This window comes from Culex quinquefasciatus, chromosome 2 (genome assembly GCF_015732765.1).
Source record: "Culex quinquefasciatus strain JHB chromosome 2, VPISU_Cqui_1.0_pri_paternal, whole genome shotgun sequence".
NCBI lineage: Eukaryota > Metazoa > Arthropoda > Insecta > Diptera > Culicidae > Culex > Culex quinquefasciatus.
Window position 1 is genome coordinate 34,699,490 of NC_051862.1, and position 13,255 is coordinate 34,712,744.

The 13,255-nt window shown below is 37.8% G+C and overlaps 1 protein-coding gene across 6 annotated transcripts in view; it reads right to left on the minus strand.

The window, feature by feature from the left end:
- LOC6034196 (protein charlatan) overlaps positions 1-13,255 on the minus strand; it is a 110,863-nt gene that overhangs the window by 9,089 nt on the left and 88,519 nt on the right. For all 6 annotated transcript variants that reach the window (XM_038252868.1, XM_038252869.1, XM_038252865.1 and 3 more), the window contains exons 2-3: positions 4,614-5,118; positions 3,482-4,495 (exon numbers count right to left, since the gene is read on the minus strand). In XM_038252868.1, coding sequence (XP_038108796.1) covers positions 3,482-4,495; positions 4,614-5,010 — 1,411 coding nt within the window. In that variant the 5' untranslated portion in view covers positions 5,011-5,118. The remainder of the gene's footprint in view (positions 1-3,481; positions 4,496-4,613; positions 5,119-13,255) is intronic.

The following is a 13,255-nucleotide window of genomic DNA, read 5'->3' on the forward strand; positions in this document are numbered from 1 at the left end:
AGAGTGTTTTTTGAAAATACTGAAATTTTTATAATTAGCCATATGAGTATCAAACAACCGGGAATTTTCCATAGATTTGCAAATGCATTAGATTGTATGTGTAAGTAGTTAAAATTGTCAGGAAATACATATTTTTTAATACTCAAATTTTATTAATTTACAGAATGGACATAAATCGACCCAACCAACATTTAACATGGATGTTTGCTGCAATTGAGTTTTGATTGTAAAAGACTATATTTTTTGAATAAAATACCGCACTTAAAAAAAAACTAAAAAGTAAAATATTTCCTAAAATATTTATTTACCTTGAATTTTTATGATTTGAAAAACAAGTATAAAACGACTCAAATTTTCATAATTTGCAAAAAGGGAATCAAACAAACATGAAATTTTCAATGGATTTTTACTGCATTGGCTGTTAAAGTTTAAAATACTCAAGTTTAAAAAAGTATTCAAAAAAAGTTAACATATATTATCGCATCATTCTATTTTTTTTTAAATAATTTACAAATAATCTGAACTCGATTATACGAAGACCTCGGAAAAAATCACTTCGGATAACATCGACGAACAAAATTTCTACGTAGACTCAACTCGATTGAAAGCATGAACTTTGGGGTTCCCAGAATCACGTGCATCTTGAATTTTTCAAAAATAGTTTGTTTGGACCGAATGGTTTTTCTCCAAAGTTTGTATGGAGAATTTGACTAAAATGAGGTCGCAGAACTCGAATTTGGTGTTTAAAATAAGAAAATTTCCGAAGTCCTACACAAGCCTTCCGGTAATCGAATTTAGGATAATCGAAATTTCGGATATTCGAGGCTTCGGACTGTATTGGAAGTAGGGGAAATATGCCCATTTTAAGCTTAATAAGCGGTCGTGTTTTAATGATGCTGGATAATCTGGATTGTTTCTTGAAATTCACTTAAACCAAGTACACCAACGAGTAGAGCAACTCTCTGTGAACATTTCTGTTTATTTTCACATTTATTAAAAGTTATGCTATTCCTTTCACAAGCATTTAAAAAAATATTTCAAAAATGCATTCTAATCAGTCACGTGCATTGGGCCACGCCCATTTTTTTATTTTCAGCTTAGTTCTTTTTTTCTTCCAGCGCTCTTTTGGGTCTGCTTAGTGCTGCCAAAATTGATGAAATTTTAAGCGAACACTCACGAAAAGTAGCATTTATAGAAAAAGTTTCCTGGCAACACCACAAGCGCTGCTGGTGGTGTTGGTGGCCACCCTTTGTTCTTTATTTGCCTTCGCTTCTCGCTCGGTTTTCTTCAGCCTTCGATTAGAATGGATGGTCAAAATTGAAACGTCAAAAGACTTAGCGCGTTTGTTTTTTTATGGTGCTTGCTAATTATTTACATTTTTCGGGATTATTTTTCAAGTGAGGTACTAACTAATTGGCAAAAGAACATGTTGCCGGTAGTTGGAAGCAATTTTATATCTTAAGCACTTTGAAATCGTTAGCGTAAGTGAAAAGATATTGATGGCGACTTTCGTTAAGCAGTTGACCTCTCTTCTTGCGTGAGGGTGTGTGTGCCACCAAAATGATAAGAAATGGTCTCGCAAAATAGAAATTATGATCAAAATTGCATTAAATTTGATCTTTTTGGCCAGTAAATGGCATGAATTTGCGTGCTTACTCGAGGCGGTGCTGTTGCTGGTAAGTTTATAGCCCAAATAGTGTTTTTGGAGCTTTATTCGAGCATCAAACTCTCCATATGATGAAGACTGGTGTTTGATTAGAAAGAATTAGAAATGGACAATTTTTTTTTTTTTGCGGATCGAGGTGGGATAGCCAGGATCAAGTCAGTCCAAGTCCGGTTGTGTAAAGGAACGGTAATGGTCGTGTCAATCACATGCGGATCACTCGCACTCCATGGGAGCGGGGATTGAAGACATTACCCAATCATGGTTAAAATGAGATTGTGTTTGTGAGAGTATGTAATCGTGTAATGATGTAAATAAGCTAAATCGAAACTTCGTGCTCAATCGCCGCCCCCAATGTTCATTAAAAACCCCATTCGCACAAGCTTCCCAAAATCAGTACTGTAGGTTTTAACTGTCGAGACTGTTAAAACCTACAGAACTGACCCCAAGGAACTCGAGCGAACGGGGTACACTATCCACACACCAACGGACTTTTACTATGTGACCCTTAACTGTTCCAACAAAGGCAAAATTATTAAAATGAATTCATATGTTGAGGTTTAAACTCAATCAGCAAAGGTAATTATTTAACAAATGCAAAGAAACACACGCCGGGCAAAATTTTTCCACATAAAAAAGTCGGAACTTGTATAAAATGTTTTACAGTCCCCTGTCCTGTCACGTTCGTCAAAAGTCTTGTCAATTTTGCTGAAAATTAAAGTGGTTAGAGTTGCAGTTAATCGTATTCAACATGACCAGAAAAGGCAGGCCTGTAATACGATTATCATGCATGAGTACTTAGCTTTAAAGAGGACGACTCCGCAACCGCCGTCAGATGTCCTCGATCACCTTCGCCAGCATAAGTCGCAATTGGCCAGTAACGAGTTTGTCCTGCTTGTCCTTTGACCAGCTCCGCCGTGGGTACCATCATATCGAAATCGGAGTTCCATTACGCTACACAACCCGGCCGCTAGGTACGCTCCAGTTGCTCCGAATTTTCCGACGACAGGAAGCATTCGATCATTCGATTCCGTCTGGATTTATTCTTCAAAACTGTGGCACTGTAAATATTCTTCAAATAACTAATAAAGAACTATTAATATTTCCAGACACCACTCGGCAAAGATCAATGTGTAACATCTTTGACTGGCGCTAGTATGGGGAACAAATGCTCCCCTGCTCTTTCCGTATTGGTAAAGTGCATTACAAGCCCTCCGACCGTCCCATGCTTTCCATGGGGGCAAGGTCCCAGCCGTGCGGAGAATTAGAAATGGACAATTTATCTCAAAATATTGAATAAAAAAGGCAAACAATACTCATTATTATACTCATGTTGTGTTTTGTGAAAAATAGAATATATATCCATACAATATTTTGCGTCGTTTTATAGCCATGTGTGAACAAAAAAAAGTAATAAAGATAGGTATTCTGTAATAATTTCAATAAAAAAAATTTGGTCATATTACATTGAAATTCTGGAAAATAGCTTCATAATAGGGGAATGGCCACGTTTTCCACTTTTTCTCCATCGAAATCGACTACTTTATCGACTTCATTTTGCTGGGCGAGATAGGACGCCGTCTATTTTTAGGCAATGACTCAGCACTTTTCCACTCTTGCACTTAAAAAATCCAGATGGCAGTACGATGTAACGCCACGTCCCTATTTGCAACACGGGTATCAAAAAGTGTGAAATGATCTGCTCAAACCCTCCGACGCCGTGCCAACCAATCTGCGATGCTATGGAAAGCTTGTACCACACCCAAGTTCAAAGTTATGGTAAAATACTGGTTAGTACATTAAAAATGTTCCACTTACCGCTCCACGGACAGTAGCAACAGGTGAACCGCTTCTCGCCCTTGTTCTTCTTCGCGAAGGATTTATCGTCGACCAGGTTGGCGGCATTGCTGCCGTTACTATTCCCCGCACCTTCAGCCCTCGGCTGCACTCCCTTCTCCTGTTTGATAGCTACGATAGGTGGGGCATTTACTACTATTTGCTGCTGCTGCTGCTGCTGTTGCAGAACAGGCTGGTGTTGCTGCTGCTGGTTCTGCTGCTGCTGATGGTGGTGCTGAATCAGGCCGCTTCCGTTCAGCGTGACAATGTTGTGACTGTTGATGACGGCCGTGACGGTCGAGCCGTGGGACGACGATTCGATGGTTGCGGTCCCGTGGTGACTGCTGGGAATGCTGAGTTGGGCCGGAAAGTTGGCCGTCGGAATGTTGAGGGTGCTGACCACCGGGATTACGGATACCGGTGGGGACACGAGCGTGGTTGGCGGGGGTGGGGCTGGTGCCGAAACCGGCGTGTTGCTGCTACTACTGCTGTAGTAGGGCTTGGCGGTGCTACTGGTCGGTGTTGAAGTGGAGCTGACCGCGGTTATGCGGCGGGTTTTGGCGATTTCGTAGTCCATGTCACGATGCATCCGCATAAAGTGCTTCTTCACGTGATCCGCCCGGTTGAACTGCTTCAGGCAGGCGTAACAATGGAATGGCTTCTCCTCTTTGTGAATGTTCTCGTGGCGCGTGAACAGGTCGCGCCGATCCGTGGTGTACGGACAGCTTGTGCAGGCGTAACGCTTTCCGGTGGCAGCTCCGACGGTCGCCGACGAGGGGCTGAAGTTGCCTTTGCTCTTGTCGGACTGCGGAATGTTGAGAGTGCTGCCACTGCCGGTGGGCGAGCCATCTAGCGGTTCTACCTTGGGCTTCTTGCCCGATTTGTGGGAGTACGAAGTGGACGAGTGTTTGCCGCCACCCGAGCTCCACGACTGCTCGCCGGAGGTTTGTTCCTGCTGCTGCTGCCAGCGATCGTCACTGGTCACGGCGACAAGATCTGGAATTAAGAAGAGAAAACAAATGTTGTTGTAAGAAATTCGTCAAACCTCACAAGATCTTCATTTCGTGCCGATACGTCAACGTGTTCGCGTATTGGGTACCTAGTTCAAACTCACTTGCTTTCGCGGGAAAGTTGACCGGATTCAGGATGGCCCCCGGCGGAGGGAATCCGTTCTGCATGAGTGCAGCCAGGCCGAACGCCGTCGTCAGATGTTCCTCCGACCGACCTTGCTGCTGCTGGCCCTGGTCATTCACCGTCGTAGTCTCGTAATCGATCGTCGTAATGTTTCGGTCCGAGACGAGCGTCGTGAAGGACCGCTCGCCACCCTCGGGAGCTGCTGCGGGGGCTCCCGGAGCAAGCTGCGCAACCTGGGCGATCTGGGTGTTGTGCGGGTAGAGTCCGTGGGCGGACTCTTCGCCGTACAGTTTGCGCGTAATTTCCTTGAACATGTCCTCGTACGCCTCAACCCCGGCGGCGGGCTGGGACGACGTGGTGGGTATGAGCGTGGTCATTCCTTGGGCACCTGGGGAGGGGGCTGGGTGCGATCCCGCTGCCCTCCTAGAGCAGTGGGAGTGCGACTGCCGATGTGGTGGGGTGCCGCCTCACCAGGGGGCACTTATCTGGAAGAAGGATTCAGAAAGAGAAAGTTGTTAAGATTATTTAAAATGGTTGAAACAGCCTGTTGTTGCTGTCAACAGTACAATTTAATGCTTTTTAAACGTCTCCATTCATGGGTGGAAATTCGCATGCATCACAAAATCCCCCCAAAGAAATCCCACACAGCTAGTCAGAGTTCAGCCGCCCTCATTTCTGTACACAGAGACACGGGGAGATGGCATAGAGGCGCTGTAGCGTGGCATTTTCATTCATAACTTTTGATAACACCACATTCATCCCAAACCCCAAAAACCCCACAATCCAAAGGCCGTGACGTGACACGACCAACAGGTTTTTTTGCTAAGCACCCCCCCCATGCAGCTGCTGCTGGGAGGGAGGACCACGTGGCCACAGAGTAGGCCCACCAGAACGAAACACTTTGGCACGTTCAGCGTGACGTGGCTGTTCACCACGTGGGCCGCCCCCGGTCGGTCGGAAAAACGTGGGTGGCCACCCACATCATCATCATCATCGCGCGCCGTCATCATTTTTAGAGGGAGAAGCAGAGTAGAGAGCTGAACACAAAAAATATATAAAATAAAATCGTAACCTCCGCGCCCTACCCGTCCTGCTCCGGAAACCGGTTCCCCGGCGCGCGCACACACACACGCTGAAGCTGTGGGTTTGGTGGATGAAACTCGACCCACCCTTGAACAAACCCCCCAACTAACTCCCACACTTGGCTCACCACCATCATTTTTTTTTTGCTGCTGCTGCCGGGTGATGAAAAATTGTTGAATGGGTGAAATGTGATTAGTACGGCACCCGCAGTAGCAATAGCAACAACAAAGGAGAGTTTGTGGGTGAGGAGCAGCGACTGTCCCCGGTGTGATGGGTCCCTCAGACAGGGGGCCATTCATTGGTTGCTGAAACCGGGTGTATCTTCAACCTGTTGATCGGTGGGGATGTTTTGGGCTGACACGGTTGCGAGTTTTTTAAAAGTAATTTCTCAGACAACAATAAAAAACACAAAACGAAAATTAAAAAAATTAAACATAAAAAATAGAACGACAAAAAAAATAAAAATTAAAAAAAGAGAACAAGGAAATAACATTTTATAAAAAAAAACATTATTAAAATTAAAATGAACCTGAATAATTTCAATAACTTTGAACGTTAAATTTATAATTATTTAAAAAATAATTAAAAAACAAGTTTTAAAAACTGGTGGAAACTAAAAAAATAAGACTTATCTACAAATCTAAAAATTTCAGAATCTCAAAAACATAAGAGCAATTCTCTCAGATTTCAATCATTTGATTTTTTTGGTGCCTTCGGTATGCCCAAAGAAGCCATTTTGCATCATTAGTTTGTCTATATAATTTTCCATACAAATTTGGCAGCTGTCCATACAAAAATGATGTATGAAAATTCAAAAATCTGTATCTTTTGATCGATTTGGTGTCTTCGGCAAAGTTGTAGGCATGGGTAAGAACTTATACTGAAAAAAATTATACAAGGTTAAAAAAAAATGGTGATTTTTAATTTAACTTTTTGTCACTAAAACTTGATTGGCAAAAAACACATTTTTTTGATCTGTTGCTATGTTGATATGTTGCCAACTTTTCAAAAAAAAATCCAGGTTGTGCAAAAAATCTTTGAACGACTTATGAAATCAATACTGATTTTTCGAAAAATCAATATATTGTTCGCAACATTTTTTCACAGTTTTGATTTTTTTAAATTAGTGCACATGTTTGCCTACATCTGAAAAAAATATTTTTGAAAAGCTGAGAAAATTTTCTATATTTTGTTTTTTGAACTTTGTTGATTCGACCTTTAATTGCTGAGATGCAAAGGTTTAAAAACAGGAAAATTTATGTTTTCTAAGTCTCACCCAAACAACCCACCATTTTCTAACGTCGATATCTCAGCAACCAATAGTCCGATTTAAAATGTTAAAATATGAATAAAAAAACATGTTCAAATATGAAACATTCGTAAAATTTCTCGATTTTTTCGAAAACAATATTTTCAAAATTTTCAAATCAAGACTAACATTTCAAAATGGCGTAACTTTTTTAAGAAACAAGTTTTTAAAATATCAAAAATTTAAAAACCGTACTGCAGGAAATAAAAAAAAATCAGTAAAAATTTTAAAATGTCAGGCATTAAAAATTAAAAAGAAAATCAAGATCTCAAAAACCAAAAAACATCAAAAAGTTTATGTTTAATGAATTCAAAGCCAAAAAAAACAAAATAAACATTGAAATATATTTGCAACGGCCTAATAGTATTTGGCCTATTATACCGTCATCCACAATGTTTTTTCCTGTTTTGTGCTTTTCATAGTTTTCCTGTCTTTTGTTCCGGAAGAAGACTAAACTTTTCAATGATGTATGTATGTGAGGGTCTAATTCGACATAAATTTATTTTCAAATACATATTTGTATTGAATATTAATGCTTGCAGCAATTTCCCACGAAAACAGCATGATTCGAAAAAATAGTTGTCCGTTCGGGCCCAAATTTGTACTGGGAGTGTCTTGGCCAAAATCATTAGACCCGTGTTTTTTTTTTTTAGTTTGGAAATTAGGGCAACCCACGCCGTGTTAGGGTGATCCAAAAAAAATGGCAATTTTCGTCGATTTTAGCTCTCTTGGACGCAAATAAAAATTGGTGTATTAGACCTTTATTTTTTTTTTTTCAAAAACTAGCCTAACATTTGCAAAGGTCTCATGAAAATTTAAAATGCTGTTTTGAAGGTCTCGGGACCAAAGAGCCTCTATTTTTATCAGATTTCTCGGGAAAAATTTCATAACGTATCAAAAACCGGCCAAGCGGGAGGCAGGAAAAAATAACTTGTTTTAGAAAAACTGCGATACTTTGAAAATTTCTCTATTCTTTTATTTTCGAAAAATCAAATCTCCCAATCTTGTTAGTGAAACTCCACCATTTTGTGGTATGTTATGTAAATTTTTCCGCGAACTCTGTCAAAAATAGAGGCTTTTTATCCACGCTCCAAATAAAATAGATTTTTTGTGTATGGACAATTGTCCATGGCCGGTTAGGGGGAGGGGGTCGAGATTTCCAAAAAACAAAAAAGTGTCCACGTGGTTTATGGATGGTTCCTTATGATGAAATCATATTTCAAATAAATTAACCTAGAAGTTTGATTTTCTTTTTAAATAATCAGATTGGAATGCATTCATTACGCTTTTTTAAAGAGGTTTTGAGGCCATAAAATATATTTTATTTAGATTTCAAAGCGTTTAGAAAATTTGAAAGATTTAAGAAAGAAACAAGACTCACATTTGATCACATGGGCCAAAGTAGTCCTCGAAAAAAAAAATCCAAAATTTCATTCAAACAACATAGCTTTTGAACAGTCGCACCAGCCGCCCTTGTCCTCCCAGTTCACAGCCCGTCTCCACGCAAACCCCACGACCACCACCCCTAACCCCACCACCCAGCCACGAGGCAAGCACATTTAGTGTGGGCGGAACTCGTTAGAACAGCACAAAGTAATGCGCCTCGTGGTGGCAGCAAACAACCGCCAAAACTTGTTCAGAGCGAGGCAAGCAAAAAAAAAAAAATCTGAAATTTCAAGTTCACCATCACCGCGAAAAGCCTAAGCCCAGAGCATCAGATTGGAAGCGTGTGTAAGAGAGCGAGAGAGAAAACAATGTGAGCAGATTTGAGAGTCAGCACACCAGTAAACAACTGTTGAACACAGAGATTTGCCTTACTCCCCCACATGTGCGTGATCATACACAGCAAAGTACAACATTGTGTATTAGTTGTGACTGTGCGAGATTTGAGTGTTTGGTAAACAAGTTACAAGTGTTGTTTAACGACGAGGTGAGTTACATGGTTTGAATTCTAAACTTTAGAAAATTTAAAATTGAAAAAAATTAAATAATAAAAATTTGAATTACAAAAAAACATTCTAAATAAATTTAAGGATTGATCCTGCAAGAAAACTAAAAGAACAACAACAAGTCAAAGAGCCCAAAAGAAATAGATACACTCGCACATTCAGATGAAACAAGACACTGCAAAAACGCATCTAAAACTCTCAGCTATCGCTCTCTCCCCGGCTTGGGTGGTGGGTGGTCAATGCGCGAGTAGGCGTTTTACCCCACATTGCTTGGCCGCCCACTTCCGACCGCGCTGTTGTTGCTTTATTATCATCATCATCGTCGTCGTCGTCGTCGTGAACGCCAAGAGTGTTGAAACTGTAACTGTGTGATTGAGTTTTGTGTGGGCGTATTTTGGCTTGATTTTTTTTTCTGCTGGGAGGGCAGTTGAAGTGAAATCTGTTTCAAAAGTGACACAAATGGTTGGAAATTCATGTTGAAATGCAAATTTATAAATTAAAATAAAGCATTTTTCTAAGACTTCTATCCAGGCCTGCAAAATGTTTCCAACCCAGCGTACACATGAAGCAAACCAAAATGTCAGTTCACTGCTAGCATGTGACTGTAAGCCTACTGTGTCCTTTCAACCACTGCCGCCTGACTCGTGCCGGTCGGCTGCTGGAGAATGAGACGTGAAAAAATGAGCAACACTCACTCAATTCGTGTCGTATGACTGACTCGTAAAATCCTCTCTAAACACTATTTTGACTATTTTTAAACAATTGAATAGTTCTAGACTGTGCAAAACACTTAAAACAACCTTAACTTATATTCAAAATTGCATTTATACGCATAAATAGCAACTTTTTGTGTAAAAACTTGTTTCTTTATGTGTGTGCGTGCAACGTCGAATGAGCGTTGGTCGACTACTGCCCCGCATTGCAGCTGCTCAGTGAGCTAGGGCACTCACGACTGAGTCTGGTTTGTTTATGTCACGGTTTTGCGGTTCAGTGAATAGATCTGAAAAAATCGTGTATGCGTCGCCGATTTTCGCGTCAGGACCCCTGACATTTTCAGCTCTGCTTCTATCAATTCTTTTGTATTGTCTAAACTTAGCTTGATTTGTAAATGATTTAATTACATATTTGTTTCAGTTGACAAATGGTAGGCAGCACGGAGTGACTTTACACTGTAAAAGACATAATTATATAAATCTAAAAAACAAGTTTAAAAATTAAAAAAAAAATAATTAAAACTGTACACATCCATTTTATCATAAATTAAGGAGAATTGAATTTTAAAAAGATAATCGTCTGCATTTCATTTTTCACTTTCGTTTCGGATAATCTAAACTTCAGATAATCGAACCACAATTTTTGTTTTGTCTAAACTACTCTAATAGTAGTTTATGCAACAAGTTGCAAAAAGAGGATTTTTTCAGCACGAGTCGTACATTTATCCAACGAGGTTCACCGAGTTGGATAAATACGAAGAGTGCTGAAAAAATCAAGTTTTGCAACGAGTTCCATACAACATTTTTTGCAATTCCACACTGAGTGAAATTTTATGTCAAATTTTCATGTATTTTGTCAATAAATCGTTTAAATCAAAAAATGTTGAAAAGTGTTACTTTTCGAAACAAGTGCTGAAAAGTTCAACTTTTCAGCACCCATTTGAGTGCTGAAAAGTAGAACTTTTCAGCATTTATTTTGAAAAGTGTTGCTATTCGATTCTGTTATTTTGGGTATAGAAAAGTAGGCTATTTCGTCGTTCAAGAATGACAGGAAAAGTAAGTAGTTTCACGACGGAATTGCAAAAAGTGATTTATAATATTTAAATCCAAGATGGCGGCCAAAATTGTGGCAATGAAATATTGAAAAAGTGCATTTCTCAATTTAACAGGCAATCAACCATTCAAATGTGAATGAAATGGAATCGCAGAACTCGAATTTGATGTTAAAAGTTAGAAAATAGAAAAACATTTTTTTTTGTTATGATTCGATCATCCGAAGTCCCATACAAACCTCCGGATAATCGAAACTTCGGATATTCGAGTTTGAACTGTACTTAGATACGACCTGAACATGAAAATGTAGGACGCTGTACTATTGATTTTCTGAAACTAAAATTTTCAAAGAAGTTTTCATACCCCGGAAAAACAAATTGTTTTCGACTACTTTTATTTGGATAAAACTTTACATTCAATTTGTCCAAAGAAAAATACTTTTCATTATTAGTTAGTCCTCGCAGATCTTCATACAATTTAAATGTTGATGAAGCAATTACATCACGTGAATAAAATAAAAGTTCCTTGAGAAATTATTTTCTGATCGATTTTGTTGTTTTCGATAAAGGTGTAGTAAAAAGAAAAAAAAACAATTCATGCAAAAAAATGTCCGTACTTAAATTAACAAAAAATGCAAAAAAAAAACAATTTTAAATGTTGCACAATAATACACAACAAAGTTAATTTCACAAATTTGCAATCAAAGAATAGTCTACAAAATGTTGATGAAGTTGAACTTTTGTTTGAAACATTTGTTATTTTTCACTTTCGAGTAACTAGACTTTATTATCAGAAGTCGTCGACAAATTTCGTTTCATATTATCAAAATACAATTTTGTTATACCCTTGATTTATTTTGGGGCGTTGAGCTAAAAAAATAACCTAATTTGTTAATCCAATCAACTAGTAAAATAGTAGTTTATGCAACAAGTTGCAAAAAGGATTTTTTTTTAGCACAAGTCGTACATTTATCCAACGAGGTTTACCGAGTTGGATAAATACGAAGAGTGTTGAAATAGTAGTTTATGCAACAAGTTGCAAAAAGAGGATTTTTTCAGCACGAGTCGTACATTTATCCAACGAGGTTCACCGAGTTTGATAAATACGAAGAGTGCTGAAAAAATCAAGTTTTGCAACGAGTTACATACAACATTTTTTGCAATTCTGAAAAACACACACTAAGTGAAATTTTATGTCAAATTTTCATGTATTTTGTCAATAAATCGTTTAAATCAAAAAATGTTGAAAAGTGTTACTTTTCAGCATTTATTTTGAAAAGTGATGCTATTCGTTTCTGTTATTTTTGGTACAGAAAAGTAGGCTATTTCGTCGTTCAAGAATGACAGGAAAAGTAAGTAGTTTCACGACGGAATTGCAAAAAAAAATGTATATACTTTGCAACGGCCTATTATAGATAGAAAAAAATATGATTTTTTCTCTTTGATTGGTTCGATGTTTCTTCGAAGACCTAAAATTTCAATCAATCAGGTTTCGGATAGTTCAAACTATTGGATAAAAAAAACAATTGATTTATTTTAAAAAGATTGATGATTGGATCAGTATTTGCAAATAAAACAATCACTAAAAATAAAAGAAATATAAGTTTTTTTTCAAGTGTTACAAATAAATAAAACACATATTTGTAGTTGAATCAAACCAAACATTTCTTAGTCCTGATAATTAAATAATTTTTTGATCGTCCGAAAACTAATGCTTGGTGAAATTATAATTCGAATGTTCATGTATTTTGTCAATAAATCGTTTAAATCAAAAAAAATTTGAAAAGCATTACTTTTCAAAACTAGTGCTGAAAAGTAGAACTTTTCAGCATTTGTTTTGAAATGTGTTTCTATTCGATTCTGTTATTTTTAATAGATTAAAGTAGGCTGTTTCGTCACGCTAGAATGACAGGAAAGGTAGGAAGTTTCAAGACGGAATTGCAAAAATACGTTTTAAAAATCAGAACCAAGCATTATTTTTCAGACGTTATAATTTACAATGATGTTTGAAAAAAAATCGTCGTTTATCGGAGTCACGTAGATTTTCTTAAGAAATAAAAAAAAACAGTTTTTTTCTGATTTAACTCGATCATTTTAAATCCCACACAATCTTGAACCATCAAAGTCATGCTGTCACTATTTAAATAATAGTTTTATTTATTTTTAAAACTTGTGTTTGGGATTTGATTATCATTTTTTACAATTTTTTAAGAGACATTAAGACTGTGTGCATAATCTTCAAAATTCAAAATTTTTATGGAAATTGAAGTTTAATTTTAGTGCATTTATAATCATATCTAGCATGTTTGGAATCGATTAAAAATGTTTTGACTTTTTCGGAATCTCCAATGCACAGTTTCACAAGATTTTTTTTTTGCGGAAATATGCAGTTCAGAAAGTATTTAACGGAATTATTTATTTTTTTACCATTAAGATAAAGAAAGGTTAGCACAATTGTAATAGTCGCACAATGCAACAAAAAGACAACGAAACAGTGTAAAAAAAATAGTTGTTAA